At 48.2% G+C, this 22,910-nt stretch overlaps 1 protein-coding gene across 1 annotated transcript in view; it reads right to left on the bottom strand.

The window, feature by feature from the left end:
* Positions 1 to 21,260, bottom strand: part of IFNGR2 (interferon gamma receptor 2) — a 37,192-nt gene extending 15,932 nt beyond the window's left edge. The window contains exons 1-3 of the mRNA XM_030806000.1: positions 20,489 to 21,260; positions 8,567 to 8,699; positions 1,553 to 1,758 (exon numbers count right to left, since the gene is read on the bottom strand). Of these exons, the coding sequence (XP_030661860.1) occupies positions 1,553 to 1,758; positions 8,567 to 8,699; positions 20,489 to 20,582 (433 nt within the window). The 5' untranslated portion in view covers positions 20,583 to 21,260. The remainder of the gene's footprint in view (positions 1 to 1,552; positions 1,759 to 8,566; positions 8,700 to 20,488) is intronic.
* Between the last annotated feature and the right edge of the window lie 1,650 nt (positions 21,261 to 22,910).

The following is a 22,910-nucleotide window of genomic DNA, read 5'->3' as shown; positions in this document are numbered from 1 at the left end:
GGCTGGAGTGCAATGGTGCAATCTCGGCTCACCACAACCTCTGCCCCCCTGGTTCAAGTGATTCTCCTGCCTCAGCCTCCCAAGTAGCTGGGATTACAGGTGCCTGCCACCACGCCCGGCTAATTTTTTGTATGTTTAGTAGAGATGGGGCCTCACCATGTTGGCCAGGCTGGTCTCAAATTCCAGACCTCAGGTGATCCACCTGCCCTGGCCTCCCAAAGTGCTGGGATTACAGGTGTGAGCCACCATGCCCAGCCTATTTTGATTTCTTTGAACAAATCTCAGCCATCACATCACTTCATCTGCAAATACTTTAATATGTACCTCTGATATATAGGAACACTTTATTTTTATTTTTTTTGAGACAGGGTCTTGCTCTGTCGCCCAGGCTGGAGTGCAGTGATGTGATCTTGACTCACTGCAAACTCCGCCTCCCAGGTTCAAGCAATTCTCCTGCCTCAGCCTCCAAAGTAGCTGGGATTACAGGTATGCACCACCACATCCAGCTAATTTTTGTATTTTTAGTAGAGATGGGGTTTCATCATGTTGGCCAGGCTGGTCTCGAACTCCTAACCTCAAGTGATCTGCCTGCCTCGGCCTCCCAAAGTGCCGGGATTACAGGCGTGAGCCACCATGCCTGGCAGGAACTCTTTTTATTCCCCCAATTTTTTATTGTGGTAAAATACACATAACATAAACTTTAACATCTTAACCAGACCACCTCCCCCTTTAAAAATCATAACGAAAACACCATTATAACACTGAAAATAAGTCAACAATAAAATTGTTCATTATATATCAAATATCTAGACAGTGATCATATTTCCTCAATTGTCTTATACATTAGTTTGTCTAAATCAAGATCCACGTAAGTTTCATGCCCTGTGTGTGCATAAACCAGACACGGAAGAAACATCTGGCATGGCTGACTACGTGACAAATGAATTACTGGAGGAACAAATGTAGGAACTGGAATCTGAGGGTTCTTCTGTCTCCTTCCAATATCTGGTGACACATTTGTTCACTCAGTCATTCAACAAATATTTACTGAATACCTACTACATGCCAGGCATTCAAGGTGCCTATTCTGCAACATAAAAGAAGTTGCACCAGAATAAGTGAGGGTGATCAGAGAGATATGCTAGCATCCCTTCTAGCATGAGGTTGGCAAACTTTTTCAGTAAAGAGCCACAGTCAATTTAGACTTTGCAGGCTCAACAGTTGCTATTGCAACTACTCTACCATTGTAGTGTGAAAGCAGCCACAGACACAATAAAAGATGGAGGTAACTGTGTGTTCCAATAAAACTTTATTTACAAAAACAAGTGGTGGGCCAGATTTGGCCTGCAGGCTGTAGTTGGCCAACCCCTGGTTTAGCAAATCACACTCCCTTAGCATTAGCTTCCAAGGTCAGAGTGTGGGTTTGACCGTCCTACCCATCTGTCTGCTGGACATTTAGGGTGAGAGGCAGGACAGAGGTGTGTGGAGTTGATACTGCAAGTGAAGAAAACCTGGAAAGTACAAAGGAAGTTCTATACCCAAGTTCTCTTACCATTCCGATAGTGTTGAAACCAAGGCATTGTCACCCAGGCAGAATGGAGTGCTCCCAGCTCAGCTCGAAGGCGTAGAGTGACATTGAAATCCATTGGGAAGCCTGCTGAGGGACTGGCAGCAGTGAAGTCACACTCTGTTGCTGTGATCTGTGTACAATTCACTCCTATGGACATGATGTCAGCCATGAACCATTTACTGTCGGTGCTGGGAAGGAAAAAAGGATTTCAATTCACAGAATTCTCTGTTTCATGTGTAATAGTTTCCCCAGAGCTTTTGTTCAAAACACAGGTTTATTGAGATACAATTTATATATACCATACAGTTTCCCCCACCCTTTTTTTTTTTTTTTTTGAGATGGAGTTTTGCTCTGTCACCCAGGCTGGAGGGCAGTAGCGCAATCTCGGCTCACAGCAACCTCCACCTCCTGGGTTCAAGTGATTCTCGTGCCTCAGCCTCCCGAGTAGCTGGAACTATAGGTGTGAGCCACCACACCCAGCTAATTTTTGTATTTTTAGTAGAGACGGGGTGTCACCATGTTGGCCAGGCTGGTCTCCAACTCCTGACCTCAAGTGATCCACCTGCCTTGGCCTCCCAATGTGCTGGGATTACAGGCATGCACCATCATGCCTGGTTAATTTTTATATTTTTAGTAGAAACGGGGTTTTAACCATGTTGGCCAGGCTGGTCTCAAACTCCTGGCCTCATGTGATCTGCCCACCTCGGCCTCCCAAAGTGCTGAAATTACAAGCATGAGCCACTGTGCTCAGCTGCTACTATTATTTTTATTTTTAATTTCTTTGTAGAGCTGGGGGTCTCTCCTTGTTGCCCAGGCTGGTCTTGAACTCCTAAACTCAAGTAATCCTCCTGCCTTGGCCTCCCAAAGTGCTGGGATTACAGGCGTGATCCCCTGTGCCCAGCTGTGGTTTTTAATTGGGTTATTTGTCTTTTAATTGTTGAATTTAAGAGTTCGTTATCTATTCTGGATACAAGTCCCTTGTCAGATATATGATTTGCAAATATTTTCTCCTATTCCATCCCATAACCAATTTTAATACTTCAAACTCAGTCTCTGTAGCCTATGTTTTGGGAATGGAACTGTGTTAATACAAACTCCAGTCCTGCTTCCTGCTGGTGCGGAGTTTCTTTCCACCCATAGCTGCCCATTTAAAGAGGATTTGTCTCACCCATACGAAAACCTTGCCAAATACATGGCCACACATCCTTGTGAATGACAGTGCCTTTCCCAGAGTCCCAATGCCACACTCCCACGTGGGACTCTAGTCCTCAGCTCTGACCTCTTTGCCTCGGGTGACAGACTTCAGAAAGGCCAAGGAGGTGGCTGCTGGGAGCCTGAGTAGGGGCAGTGGACAGTATACCCCTACAACAGCAACTATGGCCCAGAAAGCAAGGCCATGGGAGACAGGAGACGAGACTGGAGACCCCTCTGTATCCTCGCGGCCACCGGCTTTCACGTACCACACATGCTTCTAACTGTACCTCCAACCCTCTCCAAGATGCATCTTTCGTTTAAGTTGCAAGGGACAAGATGAAAGCCACTTCAAGATGCGTGGCCAGGGCTTCCATGAAGACACCCGCCATAGATACCTACTACCCAGCCCCAGGGTGACAGACCCTAATGGGGAGAGGGATCGCAAACCACGAGCCTCTCCTCTCAGGTCGGGGGTGAGGGGCGTGCCCTGGGAGAGGTGAGTGATTTCTTTTTCAAGGTAGACAGATACCTAAAGACCGTCTAACCGCCCCGCTCCTCCTCCTCCAACAGCAGCGTGCACGGCTCTTCCTCACACCCGCCACTGCCGGGGCTCAGCCTGTCCCTGGGACTCAAGAGCTATGTCCAGCCTTTGTGAGGTCACTCACAAAAACATTAAGTAAGTCCATCCCCTTTGACCCAGCAACCTCTCTTCTAGAAGTGTAAGAAAATAACCAGATATGATTCATGTATGAGGACATGACTTAGGACAGGCACAAGCTGCCAACTGTCTACGCCCATGAGTGGGGAAAAGTTAAATACAACACATGTGATATGTCACATAATGAAACATACAATGTCCACACAGAAATAATTACATGAAAAAATGCTCACATTTAACTATGTCAAATTAAAATAAAAAAAGGAAATACACCCCAGAAGTATGACCCCAGTCTGGTTTGGTTTACACACACACACACACACACACACACACACACACACACACATTTTCAAACAAGGGAATGAATTTAGAACAAAAGTCTAAAATGAGAATAATGGCCGGGTGCAGTGGCTCACACCTGTAATCCCAGCACTTTGGGAGGCTGAGGCAGGCAGATCACTTCAGGTCAGGAGTTCTAATCCAGCCTAGGTAACGTGGTGAAACCACATCTCTACTAAAAATACAAATAAATTAGCCAGGCCTGGTGGCGGGCGCCTGTATTCCCAGTTACTTGGAAGGCTGAGGCAGGAGAATCACTTGAACCCATGGGGCGAAGGTTTCAGTGAGCTGAGATCACGCCACTGCAGTCCAGCCTGGGCAACAGAGTAAGACTGTCTCAAATAAATAAATAAATAAATAAGATAAAAAGTAAAATAAAATAATAAAATGAGAATAGTGATTATTCTTAGAGTGTAGAACAACAAGTTATTTTAATTTTATTTTTTTCTACTTTTCTATATTGTCTATAAAGAACATGGATTGCTATTAAAATCAGAAGAAAATGAAAAACAAATGTTTGAGAAGACAGGGCTGGGCAGGTCTGAGAGAGGGGCTGGCAGTAGACCAGGAGGCGTGATCTGGAAGAGGCCTTGCTGCCCGACTGTCTGCATTTTCAAGGAAAACTGAAATCAGGATTGGGTTTTTTTTTTCCTGTTATTTATTATTATTTTTTTCTAACTGAAAAGTCCAGATTTCTTAATGTTGGCAACTAATTGAAGAAAAAAAATTAAACACTGGGAGCCAAATAGCCTGCAGGCCACTGTCTGCTACCCATGATTTAGACTTGAAATTCTCCCATCAAGTGCTTCATGTAATTTTGGTCTTGCTACTCTGACTGTCAAAAAACAAAGGCATCTTCATTTTTAATCATAGCAATGCTTTATTGTAGAGAAACAGGGTGGAAATTTAAGTCTCACAAGCCTCAAAACTAATAAAAAGTCCCAAACACATGTTTGTATCTAAAACAAAGTATCTAAAAACAAATGCAGAGGCTCTCTTCCATTATCAAATCTACAAACTGAAAAAGAAAATCATCCTCAATTTCACCTTTTTCTAACAGGAACATTCACAGGTACCCTAACCTACGTTTCTTTTACTAAAACCAACCTCTAGGCCGGGCGTGGTGGCTCATACCTGTAATTCCAGCACTTTGGGAGGCTAGGTGGGTGGATCACCTAAGGTCAGGAGTTCGAGACCAGCCTGGCCAACATGGTGAAAAGCTGTCTTTACTAAAAATATAAAAATCAGCCGAGCGTAGTGGCTGGTGCCTGTAATCCTAGCTACTCAGGAGTCTGAGGCAGGAGAATCGCTTGAATTCGGGAGGTAGAGGTTGCAGTGAGCTGGAGGTTGCAGTGAGCCGAAAGTTGCAGTGAGCTGAGATCACGCCACTGTACTCCAGCCTGGATGACAGAGCAAGACTCTGTCTCAAAATAAATAAATAAATAAAAATAAAAAAATAAAACCAACCTTTATCCCTGAGAAAATATCTACAAAATGCTTTTTGAAAAGAAGACAAAGTGAAACAGGTTATTTTATCATATGAAACTCTATCAAAGGTTTTCTTTTTTTTTTTAATGCAATAACATTTTATCCTATTTTTAGAAGCACCTCCTCTGAAAACCAGTAAACTACTTCCTTGTTCAAGGCCAAGGAATGCTAAGCCCATAAATCAGCTGTCAAGGCTAAGTGAATACATCAGCCGTGACTCTCACAATAAGCTTCTTGTTTAGCTCTAGGGTATAATGTTTGCTGAATGCTGAGGGTAGGGCCAACTTCATGACATGTGACCTGTGCGCTCACATCAAGCCCGTTCTTAGAAAGGCACTTCATTTGATGCTCTGCGGTTGCCATCTTGAAATTCTTTTTTTTTTTTTTTTTTTTTTTTGAGACAGAGTCTCGCCCTGTCACCCAGGCACCCAGGCTGGAGTGCAGCGGCGCGATCTCGGCTCACTGCAAGCTCCGCCTCCCGGGTTCACGCCATTCTCCTGCCTCAGCCTCTTCGAGTAGCTGGGACTACAGGCGCCCGCCACCACACCCGGCTAATTTTTTGTATTTTTAGTAGAGACGAGGTTTCACCGTGGTCTCGATCTCCTGACCTCGTGACCCACCCGCCTCGGCCTCCCAAAGTGCTGGGATTACAAGCGTGAGCCACCCCGCCCGGCCTCATCTTGAAATGCTTACTACTTTTTAAATAAAGGGTCTCACATTTTCATTTTGCTTTGGGTCTTGCAAATTGTGTAGCCTGTTCTGGTGGATTGCTCCATTAATTACAGGTGACTTAATGTTCGTAATTTATAACTACTGGAGGAACAGATCAATGTGATTTAGAGATAATTCTCAAACCTCAGTTTAGCACCTGTTTCTGTTAAGCCAATACTGTTACAACGGACATTTAAAAACGAATAAGAAAGGCCAGTGTGATGGCTCATGCCTGTAATCCCAGCACTTTGGGAGGTTGAGATGGGTTGGATCACTTGAGCCCAGGAGTTCGAGGCCAGCCTGGGCAACATGGCAAAACCCCATCTCTTCAAAAAATTAAAAATTAGCTGGGTACAGTGGTGTGCGCCCATAGTCCCAGCTACTTGGGAGGTTGAAGTGGGACGATCTCTTGAGCCCAGGAAGTTGAGGCTGCATTGAGCCATGATCATGCCACTGCACTCCAGCCTGGGGGACAGAGTGAGACCTTGTCTTGAAAAAAAAAAAAAAAAAAAAAGTAAGAAGTTATCTGAACCGGGTGGGGTGGTGCACACTTGTAATCCCAGCTACACAGAAGGCTGAGGTATAAGAATTGCTTGAACCTGGGAGGTGGAGGTCGCAGTGAGCCAAGATCGTGCCACTGCATTCCAGCCTGGGCGACAGAGACTCCGTCTCAAAAAAAAAAAAAAAAAAAAAAAAGTTACCTGGAAACCTACTCCTCTAAAAAATCAATTGCCTGTCATTTTTCCACATTACTTTTATTTTTTTATTTTATTTTATTTTTTTTGAGATGGAGTCTCACTCTGTCGCCCAGCCTGGAGTGCAGTGGCATGATCTCGGTTCACTGCAAGCTCCGCCTCCCGGGTTCACGCCATTCTCCTGCCTCAGCCTCCCGAGTAGCTGGGACTACAGGCGTCCGCCACCACACCCGGCTAATTTTTTGTATTTTTAGTAGAGACGGGGTTTCACCGTGTTAGCCAGAATGGTCTCGATCTCCTCACCTCGTGATCCACCCGTCTCGGCCTCCCAAAGTGCTGGGATTATAGGCGTGAGGCACCGTGTCTGGCCTACTTTTCTATTCTTTTACAGGTGTGAGCCACCGTGATCAGCCCCTTTCTATTCTTGACAACAAATACACACCACTTGCAACTTTTCAGTATGAAAGTGAATAAAAAATTTTTTTAAGTAACAAAAATAATAAAAAATACAAATACATGCCAAAGTTTACAGAGTTGCAATTTCTACCAGATGACATCTAATTATCCCTTCTAGTGGCTGTCTGTGGTTTAGTGTTCAAGCGTAAGTAAGCAGGCTACAATTTGTCACTTTCCTACTGATGGATATGAATATACACTTCCATGTATCTCTTCATGATTATAGTTTTTGTCTCTCTTTTTTTTGATAGGGGGTTGAATTATCTGTGTAGGATAAAACTACTATGAAGGCTGGGCGCAGTGGCTCACGCCTGCAATCCCAGCACTTTGGGAGGCCCAGGCAGGCAGATCACTTGAGGCCAGGAATTTGAGACCAGCCTGGCCAACGTGGCAAAACCCCATCTCTACTAAAAATATACCTATTAGCCAGCCGTGGTAGCTCATGCCTGTAGTCCCAGCTACTCAGGAGGCATGAGAATCACTTGAACCCAGGAGGTGGAAGTTGCAGTGAGCTGAGATCATGCCATTGCACTCCAGCCTAGGCGACAGAGGGAAACTCTGTTTCAAAACAACAACAGACACACATGCACACGCATGCGCGTGCGCGCGCGCGCACACACACACACACACACACACACACACACACACACTGGAAAACTACTATGGACATTTCCATGACTTCAAATGTCTGGTAGAATTCCTCTTTGAATGGGCTATGCTAATTGATTCTGCAAACAGCATCAGGTGAACACGTATGAACCAGTCCCATCTCACAAGCACTGGACATCATCATGTCTTTACATTTGGTTTACCGAATAGTACAAAATGACTTAGCCAATAACTTCACCTTACTCTTCAATTAACCTACTTAACAACGTAAACAAAAAATAACAAAGGATGTGGACTTTGCCCTCTTTCTATACGTATTTATATTGCAAATCAAGTGATGGCCAATTCTGCAAAAGCTTGAAGAGGCAAGAGACAGATGAAAGAGCCAGGATAATATGCAAAATGGAAAACCAGTTGAGAAACTCAGAATTCATTGTAATTAACCAAACAAATTTCTGATCAGGCCATATTTGGTCTATAAGGTTAAATCAATCCGATTTTTAAGCCCGAAGATGAAGACTAAAAGCTGCCTCCGGCTCTTCCATGGTAGAAGCCTATTTTTACAACCTTTCTCCTGAAACCAGCAAAAGAATAAACTTTCCACCAAAGCAAGAACCCGTGTGGTTAGACAGTGGAGTCCTGACCGCCAGTGTAGTTTAAGCCTTCAGATGAGTGGGAGGCTGTGAAACCTCTGTCCTCAGAGATTTTACAAGCTCCAAGAACGATGTGTTTCCCACGGGTTTGATAACAAACCCTGCACAGAGGCAGGAACTAGTATGTGGCCCTAGGGTTCCGCACGATGCCCCCACAGCTCCCAGCAAGGATCCAACAGAAATACCGGCTTACTATTTAAACTGCACTCGGTAGACAACAGGCCTCGTGCTATTGCTCAGGGCCACTGGCTCCCAACTCAGGACCTGCTCTGCGTTGTACAGGCGAATCTTCGGGTGCTGAGGAGTGGGCAGCTGGGAAAGAGGGTCTTGAGGGGGACAGAGAAAAAGAAGAGGGGGGAAGGGAGGAGAGAGGGAGATAATTACAAAAATGTTTCAATGCACATTACCTAAGTCATTCATACAACTCAGTTTTTGTCAAAGTGCAGAAATGGCATTACCAGGTCCCCCTGGGTATGGCCCCACACCCCCGACTTTTGGCTACAAAGATGGCCCTACTGGTACAGGCAGCGCAAAAAGAAAAGAGGCGCCTGGGGCAGCCTTTCCACCTGCGGGTCCCAGTTGTTATGAATAGGTCCTGGGCCCTGGAGTCTGGCCGGACTGGGGTCCCAGTTCTACCGTTAGTAAATGCATTAGGCCCGGGGCAGGTCACTTCACATGTCTGAGCTTGAGTTTCTCTTTCAGGCATAAGGGGTCAATAATGATACACCCACAGGGCTGTGGCGAAGATTAACGTGGTGATCATGTGACACGTGTTAGCTTCAGATTTAGTACCAAGGGAGTGTCTGGTAAATGTCTGCAAATAGGTGCACACATGCACACACTACACACGCACAAACACACAAACACCCTAAATCAGGTATGCAAAGCCCAAGCTGCAGGGGAGGGCAAGGAGCGCCGACTTCTGGGCACCATCAGAGTTGTGTCTCTCAAGGACCCCCAGCATCACAATCACTGGGTGCTGGTTAAAATGCAGGTCCTGAGGCCCCCAGGAAATCTGCATTTTAAACAAGCTTTCCAACTGCTTCTCACACACATTAAAGTTAGAGGACAATATGGCCCGAGCTCGGTGGCTCACACTTATAATCCCAGCACTGTGGGAGGCCAAGGAAGGCAGATCACTTGAGGTCAGGAGTTCGAGACCAGTGTGGCCAACATGGTGAAACTCTTGTCTCTACTAAAAATATAAAAGTTAGCCAGGTGCGGTGGTGAGTGCCTGTAATCCCAGCTACTCAGGACGTTGAGGCAGGAGAACCCAGGAGGCAGAGGTTGCAGGGAGCTGAGATTGCGCCATTGCACTCCAGCATGGGCGACAGAGAGAGACTCTGTCTCAAAAAAAAAAAAAAAGGTTAGGGGGCAATAAACAGAGAAAGAATATACTCCCCCGGAAACACCACCAATATCAGAATCCCTCTCTTTGGGGTGACCTGGAAGAAACAACCACAACCTCTGCCTTCCCCAAGCAGGTACTTCACAGGGAGCCTTTGGAGACCTGGAAGAAACAGCCACAACTCCTCCCTTCCCCAAGCAGATACTTCACAGGGAGCCTTTTGTCTTAGAAAGAAAACATAATCAAGATAAGGCTTTTGACCAAAAAGATTAATAAGAAATGCCCAGAAGGTGGAAGAAAGGTTTGAAAAACATGCTGTTCCAAAATTCAAAGCAGGAAATTCAAGCCACACATTTTCGGCAAATGCGCCCAACCTCAAAGAGATCAGCTGACAGCCTGACCACTGGCTCTTCTTCTGAAAGATGAATTGCCAAGTCTGTAGCCATTTGTTTAGTTATAGGATGTCCCTCCCCTCCACACCTATAAGCTCTGGGTGACCTTCATCCAACCAGCTAACAACACTTCTCCTGACACACAGCAGGCCTCATGACATCCTGGGCCGAAGGCAGATAGGTAAAGCTGCATGGTAAGAGGCAGGCCCACCAGGTGTGCTGTGGCTGCTATGACCTAGCAATGCCCAAAGACAGCTGGGGACTCAATGCTTCCAGAGGGGGGTGGTGGCAGGTCAACGCTCCCTCACAGTCACACAGACAGGCCTGCATGACAGTCACACAGACAGATCTGAATAGCACCCGAACTATGCAGAGAAATTTCCACAATGCTGCCTTCACATTAAGCTAATAATTAACCCCAGGGAAACTGACACCCAGACATCAAAGCCAGAAATGAAACACAGATCCTACACAGGCTTCTTCCAAACCTGGAGCAAGTCAAGATAACAGAGGCAGCTGTTTGAAAAGATGTATTAGAGAGTCTAAGGCAGCTCTCCAGACCAAATCGTAAATAAGATAAGATAGAAATAAACACTCCTGGCCGGGCACAGTGGCTCATGCCTGAAATCCCAGCACTTTGGGACGCTGAGGTGGCAGATCACCTGAGGTCAGGAGTTCGAGGCCAGCCTGGCCAACATGGTGAAACCCTGTCTCTACTAAAAATAGAAAAATCAGCCAGGCATGGTGGCACACACCTGTAGTCCCAGCGACTTGGGAGGCTGATGCAGGAGAATCGCTTGAATCCGGGAGGCGGAGGTTGCAGCAAGCCAAGATTGCGCCACTGCACTCCAGCCTGGGCAACAGAGCGGCACTCCGTCTCACAAATAAATAAATAAATAAACACTCTGGTACCACAGTCCTCATTAAATAGAATTTAGGAGACAGGCCTTGAAGGTACTGGGGACCTCCCAGCTTGATTAGACTTAGAAAGCACTTTTTTGGTCTCTGACTTTCTAGTTGAAACAAGATTAGTTACTCATAGACTTAGACAGTGCAATACCGCACATAGGCACACAACCCAAACCTGTGTAAGCACTAAGAAAATCAAACACTTGGAGTTGGTCTGGTGGGATTATCTCTGACCTTCCCGTTACAGCAATAAATTCTCTTTTTTCCTCGTTTGTCTGCTTCTCGTTATTGGGCCAAGAGAAAACGCAGCTGGACCCGGCTCTTTCTGGGAACAGAGTAAGTGCCTGCTTACAGTTGGGCATTCAAAGAATCTGACAACTCCTTTTATCTCCTGTGTTAGGTTGTTCTTACCACTGTAACACATTATCACTAACCTAGTGACTCCACACAACCCAGATTTAGCTGTGCGTGGTGGTGCGCACCTGTAGTCCCAGCTGCTCAAGGGGCTGAGGCGGGAGGATCACTGGAGCCCAGGAGTTCGAGGCTGCAGTGCATGCGCCATGATCATGCCTGTGAATAATCACTGCACTCTAGCCTGGCCAACACAGCGAGACCCCCCCATCTCTAAAAATAAATAAATTTAAAAAAATCACATCTAAATTTATTTTCTTATAGTTCTGCTGGTCAGAAGTTGAAAGTCAGTCTCACTGACTAAAGTCAAGTTATCAGCAGCGCTGGGGTCCTTCTCGAGGCTCCAGGGCAGAATCCATTTCCTTGCCTTTCCCAGCTTCTAGAGGCCACTCCCATTCTTTGGCTCGGGGCACCGTCCTCCAGCAAGGTTGGCTGCATCCTTCTTGTCTCTCTGGTACTGAACCTTCTGCCTCTGCTCCATCTTTTGAGGACCCTGTGACGGTATAAGGCCACCTGGCCCAACAATGCAAGACAATCTCCCCACATCAGGGCTCTTAACTTACTCACATCTGCAAAGTCCCTTTTGTATGTCAGGCAGCACATTCTCAGGTTCACAGACTCTGAGGATGAGGACGTGGACATCTTTGGGGACCATTATTCCGCCCTCCACATGCCTGTTCACCATCTCCCATCTCTGGGAAGGAACCAACAGGAATAGTCTCTTCTTCCCGACCTCCCTCTCCAGGCACCTCCAGTTCCCCAATCTAAGCATTCAGTTGAGAAAGGAAACATCAAGGGGCTCCGGGGTGGGGGGCGAGGGGACAAGGAAGGGCCTCCACCTCAAGCGACACGTGGAACAGCAAAAGGGCATCACTGTATAAGTCGGGGTTCCCATGCCAGCTGTCCACTTCCTTCAATTTCTGTTTCAATGAGGTGTAAGAGATGGCCCAAGTAACATTGTTCTGCCTTATATCCGAGTTTCCTATCATCCCCTATCTTTTCACATTTATAGAAGAAAATCAGTCTCAGAACTGCAGACGCCACAGGGAAGTGCCAAGGATTGCACATCTGTGATAAGACTGTCCTTTTTGCAGGTCAGGGGGCCTGGGGCCTGTCCTTGGGCAGCCCAGCCTCTGTGTTCCAGGCCACATGGCCTCCGATGGGAAACACCAGGGCTGGAAGGCTGGGGAGAAGGAGCTGCGGTTGTGAGATGCAGGTTTCATACAGGTTACACCTAGCTGCTCTCGTCTTACCATGAATAGCTGCTGAATCATTGCGCCATTCTTGGTATGTCTCCAAAGTTAGCTGTGCTAAGCATAAATTTTAGATTATGAGTTATGAATTTTAAAAATACAACATGTAGGCCGGGTGCGGTGGCTCATGCCTGTAATCCCAGCATTTTGGGAGGCCGAGGCGGGCGGATCACGAGGTCAGGAGATCGAGACCATCCTGGCTAACACGGTGAAACCCCGTCTCTACTAAAAATACAAAAAATTAGCCGGGCGAGGTGGCAAGCGCCTGTAGTCCCAGCTACGCGGGAGGCTGAGGCAGGAGAATGGCGTGAACCCCGGGGGGTGGAGCCTGCAGTGAGCCGAGATTGCGCCACTGCACTCCAGCCTGGGTGAAAGAGCGAGACTCCGTCTCAAAAAAAAAAAAAAATACAACATGTAAAAAGTTATTCTAATAGGATGGGCGCGGTGGCTCACGCCTGTAATCCCGGCACTTTGGGAGGCCGAGGTGGGCGGATCACCTGAGTTCGGGAGTTTGAGACCAGCCTGGCCAACATGGCGAAACCCCGTCTCTACTAAAAATACAACAATTAGCCAGGCATAGTGGTGCACACCTGCAATTCCAGCTACTTGGGAAGCTGAAGCACAAGAATCATTTGAACCCAGCAGGTGCAGGTTGCAATGAGCTGAGATCACACCACTGCACTCCAGCTTGGGCGATAGAGCAAGACTCTGTCTCAAAAAAAAAAAAAAAAAAAAAATTGTTGTAGGCTGGCCACAGTGGCTCACACCTGCAATCTCAGCACTTTGGGAGGCCGAGGTGGGTGGATCATGAGGTCAGGAGTTCAAGACCAGCCTGGCCAAGATGGTGAAACCCCATCTTTACTAAAAATACAAAAATTAGCCAGGCATGGTGGTGGGTGCCTGTAATCCAAGCTACTCGGGAGGCTGAGGAAGAGAATTTACTTGAACCTGGGAGATGGAGGCTGCAGTGAGCCGAGATTGCACCACTGCACTCCAGCTTGGGTGACAGAGAGAGACTCTGTCTCAAAAAAAAAAAAAAAAAAAAATTGTAATTAAGACAATGAACTTGCTGAACCTTCTTGCCTCTTGAGAAACTTCCTGTATAATACATCCATAATATATCTGTAACTGCTTTTAATAAACTTAAACTTCCCCGAAGGCAAAGAACTTACTGGTATGTTCTCCCATAAAATGGACCCTGCTACCAACGAAAAAAATGAAGCTTATTGAACTGGACTAAGGCGTTAATGGTCGAACCCCAAGTCTTACAATACATTAGAGAACAATTGTTCTTATTCCTGAGACGGAATTCTTTAAAGAAGGAAATACACGTGCTTATAGAAGGCATTTTGGCTCAATTGTCAAAATTTCATTTTCAAAACCTCAGCTTAGGAAACCAAGGGGGCCGGGCGCGGTGGCTCACGCTTGTAATCCCAGCACTTTGGGAGGCCGAGGCGGGCGGATCACAAGGTCAGGAGATCGAGACCATCCTGGCTAACACAGTGAAACCCCGTCTCTACTAAAAAAAAAAAACACACACACACACAAAAAGGAAACCAAGGGACATGTGCGAGGGCAAGAGGAAAAAATAATGACACATTTTCACATATAAGCATGACCTGAGCACTCTCCCTAGGCAGAGTCTCAAACGCCATACCTAATTCAGAAATCAGCCATTTAATCAAGCTTCCGTAACCATCTGAGTGCATACTGTCTAGTTCTTTACAGAAAAACCTTGCCAATTCCTGGCATAGAGGGTAGAGTTCAGACTTGAGTAAGCTGAAAATCCTTCAAGATCTTATCCCAGACCAATCACCACCACTCCCTAAAATACCATAAACTCTATCCTATTTTATTTTGGACCTACATAATTTTGCATATTTCTTCTTCTTTTTTTCTTTTGAGACAGAGTCTCACTCTGTCCCCCAGGCTGGAGTGCAGTGTCGCAGTGGCACGATCTCGGCTTACTGCAACCTCCACCTCCCAGGTTCAAGCGATTCCCATGCCTCAGCCTCCCGAGTAGCTGGGATTACAGGCACCTGCCACCACGCCCAGCTAATTTTTTGTGTTTTTAGTAGAGACGAGGTTTCACCATATTAGCCAGGATGATCTCAATCTCCTGACCTCGTGATCTGCCTGCCTTGGTCTCCCAAAGTGCTGGGATTACAGGTGTGAGCCACCACACCTGGCCTTTTCTTCTTTTCTTTAATCTGAAATTCCATGCTTCAAAATCCAGCTCAGTTTGTTCTTCCTCTATTGGACTTTCTTCAACTCTTCCTGGCAAGTAGTGTCCTGTAACATTTAAAAATATTTCTATTCTAGTACTTTTGAAAAATCATGGCATATAGTGTATGTGTATCTATTATAGTACATATGGTAATACAGACATTCTGACAATGTCTCTAAGTAAACTATTCTCTACATTGATTGTCTTAATCATTTTTGTACACTCAGGGCCAAACACTAGGACCATTTAACAACCAGTGAAGAGGTGAATGAACAAACTCTGCCTTCCTGACCCATCCCACCACCTTTGATCTATCTATCCCAGATCCAGGCATTTCAGACTTTATGCATATTTAGGAATAGGAGGGGCTGGGTGTGGTGGCTCATGCCTGTAATCCCAGCACTTTGGGAGGTTGAGACAGGCAGATCACTTGAGGTCAGGAGTGCAAGACCAGCCTGCACATGGTGAAACCCCGTCTCTATTAAAAATACAAAAATTAGCCGGGTGTGGTGGTGCACAACTGTAATCACAGTTACTTGGGAGGTTGAGGCAGGAGAATCACTTGAACCTGGGAGGTGGAGGTTGCAGTGAGTCGAGACCGTGCCATTGCACTCCAGCCTGGGCAACAAGAGCAAAACTCCATATCAAACAAACAAACAAACGAAAAGAATAGGAGGATATCCTGGGTCTTAACAGCATAGTTTGATTAACACATATCACACACAGATAATAAAATATAATTAACATTAATCATTTAATCTTGACAATTAAGGACTGACCCTTTAGGATCTTTCTGTGGTGGGGGGGGTAGGGGACATTATGATGAAAATCAATCAGGTGAACATCATTGATCCCACCTCCATCACCTTGCAGATGAGAAGTAAAAAAGCATTTTCTGATTCCTCAGCCATAACCAGGAAATTGTTCTCTTCAAGAAATACTAGGCCAGGCATGGTAGCTTATGCCTGTAATCCCAACACTTTGGGAGGCCGAGGCCAGGGGGGATCACTTGAGGTCAAGAGTTTGAGACCAGCCTAGCCAACATGGTGAAACCCCATCCCTACTAAAAATATAAAAATTAGCAAGGCATGGTGGCAGGTGCCTACAGTCCCAGCTACTTGGGAGGCTGAGGCAGGAGAATCGCTTGAACCTGGGAGGCAGAGGTTGCAGTGAGCTGAGATGGCGCCACTGCATTCCAGCCTGGGTGACAGAGCAAGACTCTGTCTCAAAAACAACAACAACAACTGGACATCAAGTTATTGACCTAGGTTATTGGGCTCTTCCTATCAAGAAAGGTTGGCCGGGCGTGGTGGCTCATGCCTGTAATCCCAGTGCTTTGGGAGGCTGAGGTGGGCGGATTACCTGAGGTCAGGAGTTCGAGACCAGCCTGACCAACATGGAGAAACCCCATCTCTACTAAAAATACAAAAAAAATTAGCCAGGCATGATGGCACATGCCTGTAATCCCAGCTACTCGGGAGGCTGAGGCGGGAGAATTGTTTGAACCTTGGTGGAGGTTGTGGTGAGCTGAGATCGCGCCAGTGCACTCCAGCCTGGGCAACAAGAGCAAAACTCCGTCTCAAAAAAAAAAAAAAGGTTTGACTTTCCAGGGAGTGAAATAGAGATATAACCTAGTTCGAAGGAATGGCTGAGAAAATTAAGAGAGGTAATGTATATAAAGCACTTGGAATCTCGTCTGACCAATAAATGTTACTATCATGATCATTTATAAAGGTGGCAAAAGCATTCCAGCTACGTGATATTTTCACTTGCTGAGATTATGAACACTTAGGAGCCTACCCAGTGGACATTCATATGCAATGGTTTTTAAGTTGCTGGGGACTTACTGTCTTTCTCGGTGGTCTCTAAGCATATGAAAAGCTTTGGCTGTTCAAGTCAGCAAATAATGATAAAAAATTCTGTGGCACAGTACATACCCAATCCCCTGAAAAAGTCAGCAGCAGCTGCTACCATTACAAATAGAAGCCTTAATTCCTTAACACTCAGGTAACTAACTGAACAGTCAGTTGATTTACTGCACTTGTGCTGTTGGTTACCTTTTTCTACCTAGAGCAAACCACCACTACTTAACAGGGCATTGTTACAAATTGCCACAGGTCCCGTATTTTATATATTCTACCCTTATACAACTCTAAGGGATAGATACTATGTCTCCCTTTAAAAAATCTGTTTCCGGAGCCAGGCTGGGTGGTTCACATCTATAATCCTAGCACTTTGGGAGGCTGAGGTGGGTGGGTCTCTTGACCCCAGGAGTTCAAAACCAGCCTGGGAAACACGGTGAAACCCCATCTCTACAAAAAAATACAAAAATTAGCCAGGTATGATGGTGTGCACCTGTAGTCCCAGCTACTCAGAAGGCTGAGGTGGGAGGATGGCTTGAGCCCGAGAGGTTGAGGCTGCAGTGAGCTGTGATCATGCCACTGCACTGCAGCCTGGGCGATGGAGAGAGATACTATCTCAAAAAAAAAAAAAAAAAGTTTCCAACACTTTTTTTTTTCTTTGACCATAAAAGCAATTTCAAAATTACACTGGTAAGTTATGGGAAAGTGTGAAAACCTATCTACCACCCATTTGCCATATAATCATTGTGAATACTTTCACTGTGTTTTGACTAAAAGGGTGTTTCTCTTGAAGATATCCATTAGGTTTGTTTTTAAGCTGTTTAATATGAAAATGTTCAAATAGTTGCAAAACAGATTAGTTTAAAGCACTACTACTTTTCTTTTTTTTTTTTTTTTTTTTTTGAGACAAGAGTCTCGCTCTGTCGCCCAGGCTGGAGTGCAGTTGCCTGATCTCGGCTCGCTGCAACCTCCGCCTCCCAGGTTCAAGCGATTCTCCTGCCTCAGCCTCCCGAGTAGCTGGGATTACAGGTGCCGACCACCACGCCCGGGTAATTTTTGTAGTTTTAGTAAAGACGAGGTTTTCACCATGTTGGCCAGGCTGGTCTCTGGAACTTCTGACCTCAGATGATCCGCCCACCTCTGCCTCCCAAAGTGATGGGATTACAGGCATGAGCCACTGTGCCCAGCTGCTACTACTTTTCAAAGGATCGATGGAGCCAGTTTTTTTGTTTGTTTTTGTTTGTTTTTTGAGATAGAGTCTTGCTCTTGTCGCCCAAGCTGGAGTGCAGTGGCGTGATCTCAGCTTACTGCACCTCTGCCTCCCGAGTTTAAGTGATTCTCCTGCCTCACCCTCCTGAGTAGCTGGGACACAGGTGTGTACCACCACGCCCCGCTAATTTTTGTATTTTTGGTAGAGACAGGATTTCATCATGTTGACCATCCTGGTCTTGAACTCCTGACCTCAGGTGATCCACCCGCCTCAGCCTCCCAAAGTGCTGGGATTACAGGCGTGAGCCACCATGCCCGGCCTCACTTTTAAAAATTTTTTTATTTTGCAACGTATCACACAGACCAAAACTTTTGTAGAATACGATAAAAGTTAATCGTTAGCAAGATGGACAGGCACCTGGATGTCGTGGCAACGTCAGACTATAAAGTTTCTAAATATATCTTTCAACCTCTGGACTCATCACAGGTAAGTCACAAACAGTCCACAGATCACCACTAGTCTCTCCTCTCTGGCATGAAGTCACTCGCCTGCTCATCCCACACTAGGACAATCACCAGCTCTCATTAGGAGGAGGCCTAGGGAGGAGGCATACACAGATTGCTCAAGACTTGAAGCCGAGTGGAAGTAGAGTCAGGATTTGAACCCATCTGTCTGACTCCCATGGAAAAGCAGATAATAATTTCCTCAAGTGCAAGGCACCCCAGAACAAGGAGATACGGAACTTATGGGCCTTTGCAAGGAATGCCGGTAGAAAAAACAAACTCACAACACAAGGTTATAGCTTCGAATGGGAAGAATCTTCTAAGTTCTCGAGACTGTCTAAGGGCTGTCCAACCTACGATATCACTCTCCCCAGGGGAAAGAACCCAGCAAAACAAACGCAGATACATACACAAGAATGTTCCAGCCACACATTTGTCATTAAGGTCTTTTCCCCTTTTTCTTTCTTTTTTTTTTTTTTTTTTCTGAGACAGAGTCTCGCTCTGTCGCCCAGGCGGGAGTGCAGTGGTGAGATCTCAGCCCACTGCAACCTCCGCCTCTCGGGTTCAAGTGATTCTCCTGCCTTGGCCTCCTGAGTAGCTGGGATTACAGGCGGGCGCCACCACGCCCAGCTATGTATTTTTAGCAGAGACGGGGGTTTCACCATGTTGGTCAAGCTGGTCTCGAACTCCTGACCTCATGATCCTGCCTCAGCCTCCCAAAGTGCTGGGATTACAGGCGTGAGCCACCAAGCCTGGCCTTCTTTTGGTTTTTATGTTTGGCTCATAAGCGTGGTCAGTTGGTGTCAGAGGTTAAGGAGGCCGCCAGGTAAGAAGCTCCCTGGGTAGGGACAGAACCGGTTTTAAAAGCCTGGTTCAGCTGGGCACGGTGCCTCAAGCCTGTAATCCCAGCGCTTTCGGAGGCCGAGGCGGGTGGATTGCTGGAGCCCAGGAGTACAAGAACAGCCTGGGCAACATAGCGAGACCTCCTCCTCTCTACAAAAAAATACAAAAATTGGCCAGGTGTGGCCAATAATCCCACCTTCTTGGGAGGCTGAGGTGGGAGGATCGCTTGAGCACGGGAGGCGGAGGCTGTAGTAGCTGAGATGCTGCCCACTGCACTCCAGCCTGGGCGACAGAGCGACACCCTGTCTCAAACAACAATAAAATAAATAAATAAATAAATGCCTGGCTCAGTTGACACTCTTCCTCTTCCGCCCCAACACTGAAGCGACCCGGACAGTTCTGAGCCCTGCCTGAATGCTGCTGCCCCATCTGTATGACTGCGGGAACTGTCTGGATTTCACACCCAGTATCAAACATGCCCTGGGCCAAAGTCGGAATTGAGTCTGGGTCACCCGTCCAAGACGCTGGGCCCTGCTCCACCGCTGCTTGTCTACAAAGGGACTGAGTCTAGCTTCCAGCCAGGCCTTCGGGAGGCACTCTAGGCGGGGACTAAGCGCGGTCTCGCCAGGCTGCAGAACCCGTGGCCAGCAGAAGCGGCCTCTGCCCGAGCCCTGGATTCAATTTGCTGTTGTTCATTCCGAGAAATTCGGAGACTGGGGCCACGCTGGCTTTCCCGGCGCGGGCGAGCGGGTAGGGGAGGTGGCGCAGCCGAGGTTACCGGCTTCACGGAGGGGCACCGAGTGTCCTCTCCCGGAGAGGGGTGTCCCGGCGGCCAGGACGCCAGGAGGGGTGCCCCCCGTCTTCCTGCCCCTGCCCAGCTCCTGTCTGGAACTCCTGGCCGCCCACCCCAGCCTCGCTGCGGGCTCCCCGCGGGCCCCTCTAGCCCTGAGCACCCCGCAGACCCTCACCCGGGGCACCCGCAGGTTCCCACCCGATCTGAGCACTCCGCATATCCCACCCACCAGGAGCACCCCACAGATTCCCACCCAATCTGAGCACCCGGCAGATTCCCCCCATCCCACGATCCGGGAGTCCCCCAACCCCCACACGCTGCAACTGCGCCCGCGTCCCGCTGCGGAGGCCCAGGCCCGGCTCACCTGGCGGGGCCGCGGCAGCTGCGGCGGCGGCAGCGGCGGCGGCGGCGAAGACTCCGAGCAGCAGCAGCAGCGACCACAGCCGCGTCGGTCGCATGGCCCCGGGCGCTCGGCGGCAACTCAGGTCGCGGCCGGGGCCCCGCTCGGGGTCCGCGGAGCCGCTCACGTCGCCGCCGGGAGCGCCATGGCGAGCGCAGGGCGCGCAGGGCCCGCCTCTTCCCGAGCGGCGGCGGGGCGTCCTGGCAGAGGAGACCCGGCTCGGCCGCCAGAGCCCAACCCGCCCCGCCCCGCCCGCGCCCCCGCCCCCGCCCCCGCCCCGCCCCCGAGGCCCCCGCCCCCGCGAGGGACTTTCCCGCTCCGGGAACCGCGGCCCGGGGGGCCTCTGCGGCGGCAGCAGCGGGGGGACCCCACGCAGCCGGCCTCCCAGAGCTCGGAGCCTCCCAGAACGTCCTGGAGACTGGAGCCCCGCGGGACGTCCACCTTCGGGGGCCGCGATCCTTCCGGAAGGGCCCCGCGAGACCCAGGCCCAGGCCGCCGGGCGTTCCCTGGAGCCCCCACCCCTCGTGATCCCCCCTCACTCTCCTCTCGGGTGCTTGATCGCACAATTCGAGGATTCGCCCCTTTAGTCGAAATGTTTGCTTTAATAGCCCCCAAAGTACATATTAAGCTTTCAACTCCCCCCCGCCCCCCCTCCCCCCTTTTTTTGAGACGGAGTCACCAGGCTGGAGTGCAGTGGCGCGATCTCGGCTCACTGCAACCTCCGCCTCCCGTCAACCCTCTTTTGAAAAGGGTTTTAAGGGGAAGGAGTTAGAAAGGGCCCAGTGAAGGAAGAGGTGGGGCTCTGGGGGTGGGGGGAATGGGCTCCGAGCAGGGGGAGGGAGAGACAGAAACTTCCAGCATTTCTAAATGGCGTGGGGTTTGCCCTGGAGCTGGCCGCGGTGCACGAGGAGAAAGTCCTTTAGCAGCTGGGCAGCCGCAGGCCCGCTCCCCAGCCCAAGCCTGCACCATGTCCAGTTTGACGTCTGTTGGGAGAGGGTTTTAAATCTGCCGTGTTCTTCCAAGATGCTTCATAAAGCTAGCGCAGCAAAGGAGGGACGCGGTGCAGGGAGACCAAGAATTTAAAAACAGGTCGTCCAGGGAGCCCACTAGACACATTAGCAAAAATGGGTTTTGCAACATAGAGCTTTTCTTTTGCTCTTCTCACATTCTTGCATTTCCTCTTTGTAGAACTCTTTTGAAATTGGCCACGCTCGTGAATATATGTGATGAAATACCTAGCAGACAATTGAATTATGCATTGGATATTTCCAGATATAGAGATGTATTTATATGTTACATGAAAAAAGCGGGCGACAACTTGGAATCACTTCAAAAAGGATGCACTGATGCCAGGCGCGGTGGCTCACGCCTGTAATCCCAGCACTTTAGGAGGCCCAGGCGGGCGGATCACATGAGGCCAGGAGTTGGAGACCAGCCTGGCCAATATGGCTGAAACCCGTCTCTACTAAAAATACAAAAATTAGCCAGGCGTGGTGGCAGGCGCCTGTAATCCCAGCTACTTGGAGGGCTGAGGCAGGAGAATCACTTGAACCCGGGAGGCGGAGGTTGCAGTGAGCGGAGATTGCGCCACTGCACCCCAGCCTGGGTGACAGACCGAGACTCCGTCTCAAAAATAAAAAAAAATAAAAAGGCACTGAAAATGACAGGATTGCAAGAAGGATTCCTTTTTCAAACAAATAGATAAAATTACAAAAAAACGACTGGGTGAAAGATGCCAACATTCTGACAAGAAATCGGTTATGGGATCATGCAAGTGTCATCTGCCTCAGGGGATGTAACCGAATGCTGGTTCAGTCGCTGGCTGCTTGCAGAGTCTAACAAGAGCAAGATGTGGTGGAAAGAAAGTGACTTTATTTCCAAAGCTAGCAAGAGGAAATGGTTGGATTCCTATCCCCAAAGCAATCACTTTGAATTGTGGGGTATGGGGAGTGGGAAAGGCAAGGGTTATTTATTTATTTACTTATTTTTGAGACGGAGTCTCCGTCACCTAGGCTGGAGTGCAGTGGTGCGATCTCGGCTCACTGCAAGCTCCGCCTTCCGGGTTCACGCCATTCTCCTGCCTCAGCCTCCCGAATAGCTGGGACTACAGGCGCACACCACCACGCCCAGCTAATTTTTTGTGTTTTTTGTAGAAACGGGGTTTCACCGTGTTAGCCAGGATGGTTTCTATCTCCTGACCTCGTGATCTGCCCGCCTCGGCCTCCCAAAGTGCTGGGATTACAGGCGTGAGCCACCGCGCCCGGCCAAGGCAAGGGTTTAAAACGGGAAAACGATGTGGAAGTCAGGCAAGGATCATGCTAAGTACAATGTCTGTTTGTCTTGTTCCGGTGGCTGTCTTGGGTCCTAGTCCACTGGAAGCGTGGGC

This window comes from Nomascus leucogenys, chromosome 25 (genome assembly GCF_006542625.1).
Source record: "Nomascus leucogenys isolate Asia chromosome 25, Asia_NLE_v1, whole genome shotgun sequence".
NCBI classification, from domain to species: domain Eukaryota; kingdom Metazoa; phylum Chordata; class Mammalia; order Primates; family Hylobatidae; genus Nomascus; species Nomascus leucogenys.
The sequence above is the reverse complement of the archived record's forward strand: the minus strand, read 5'-3'. Positions and strand labels throughout refer to the sequence as shown.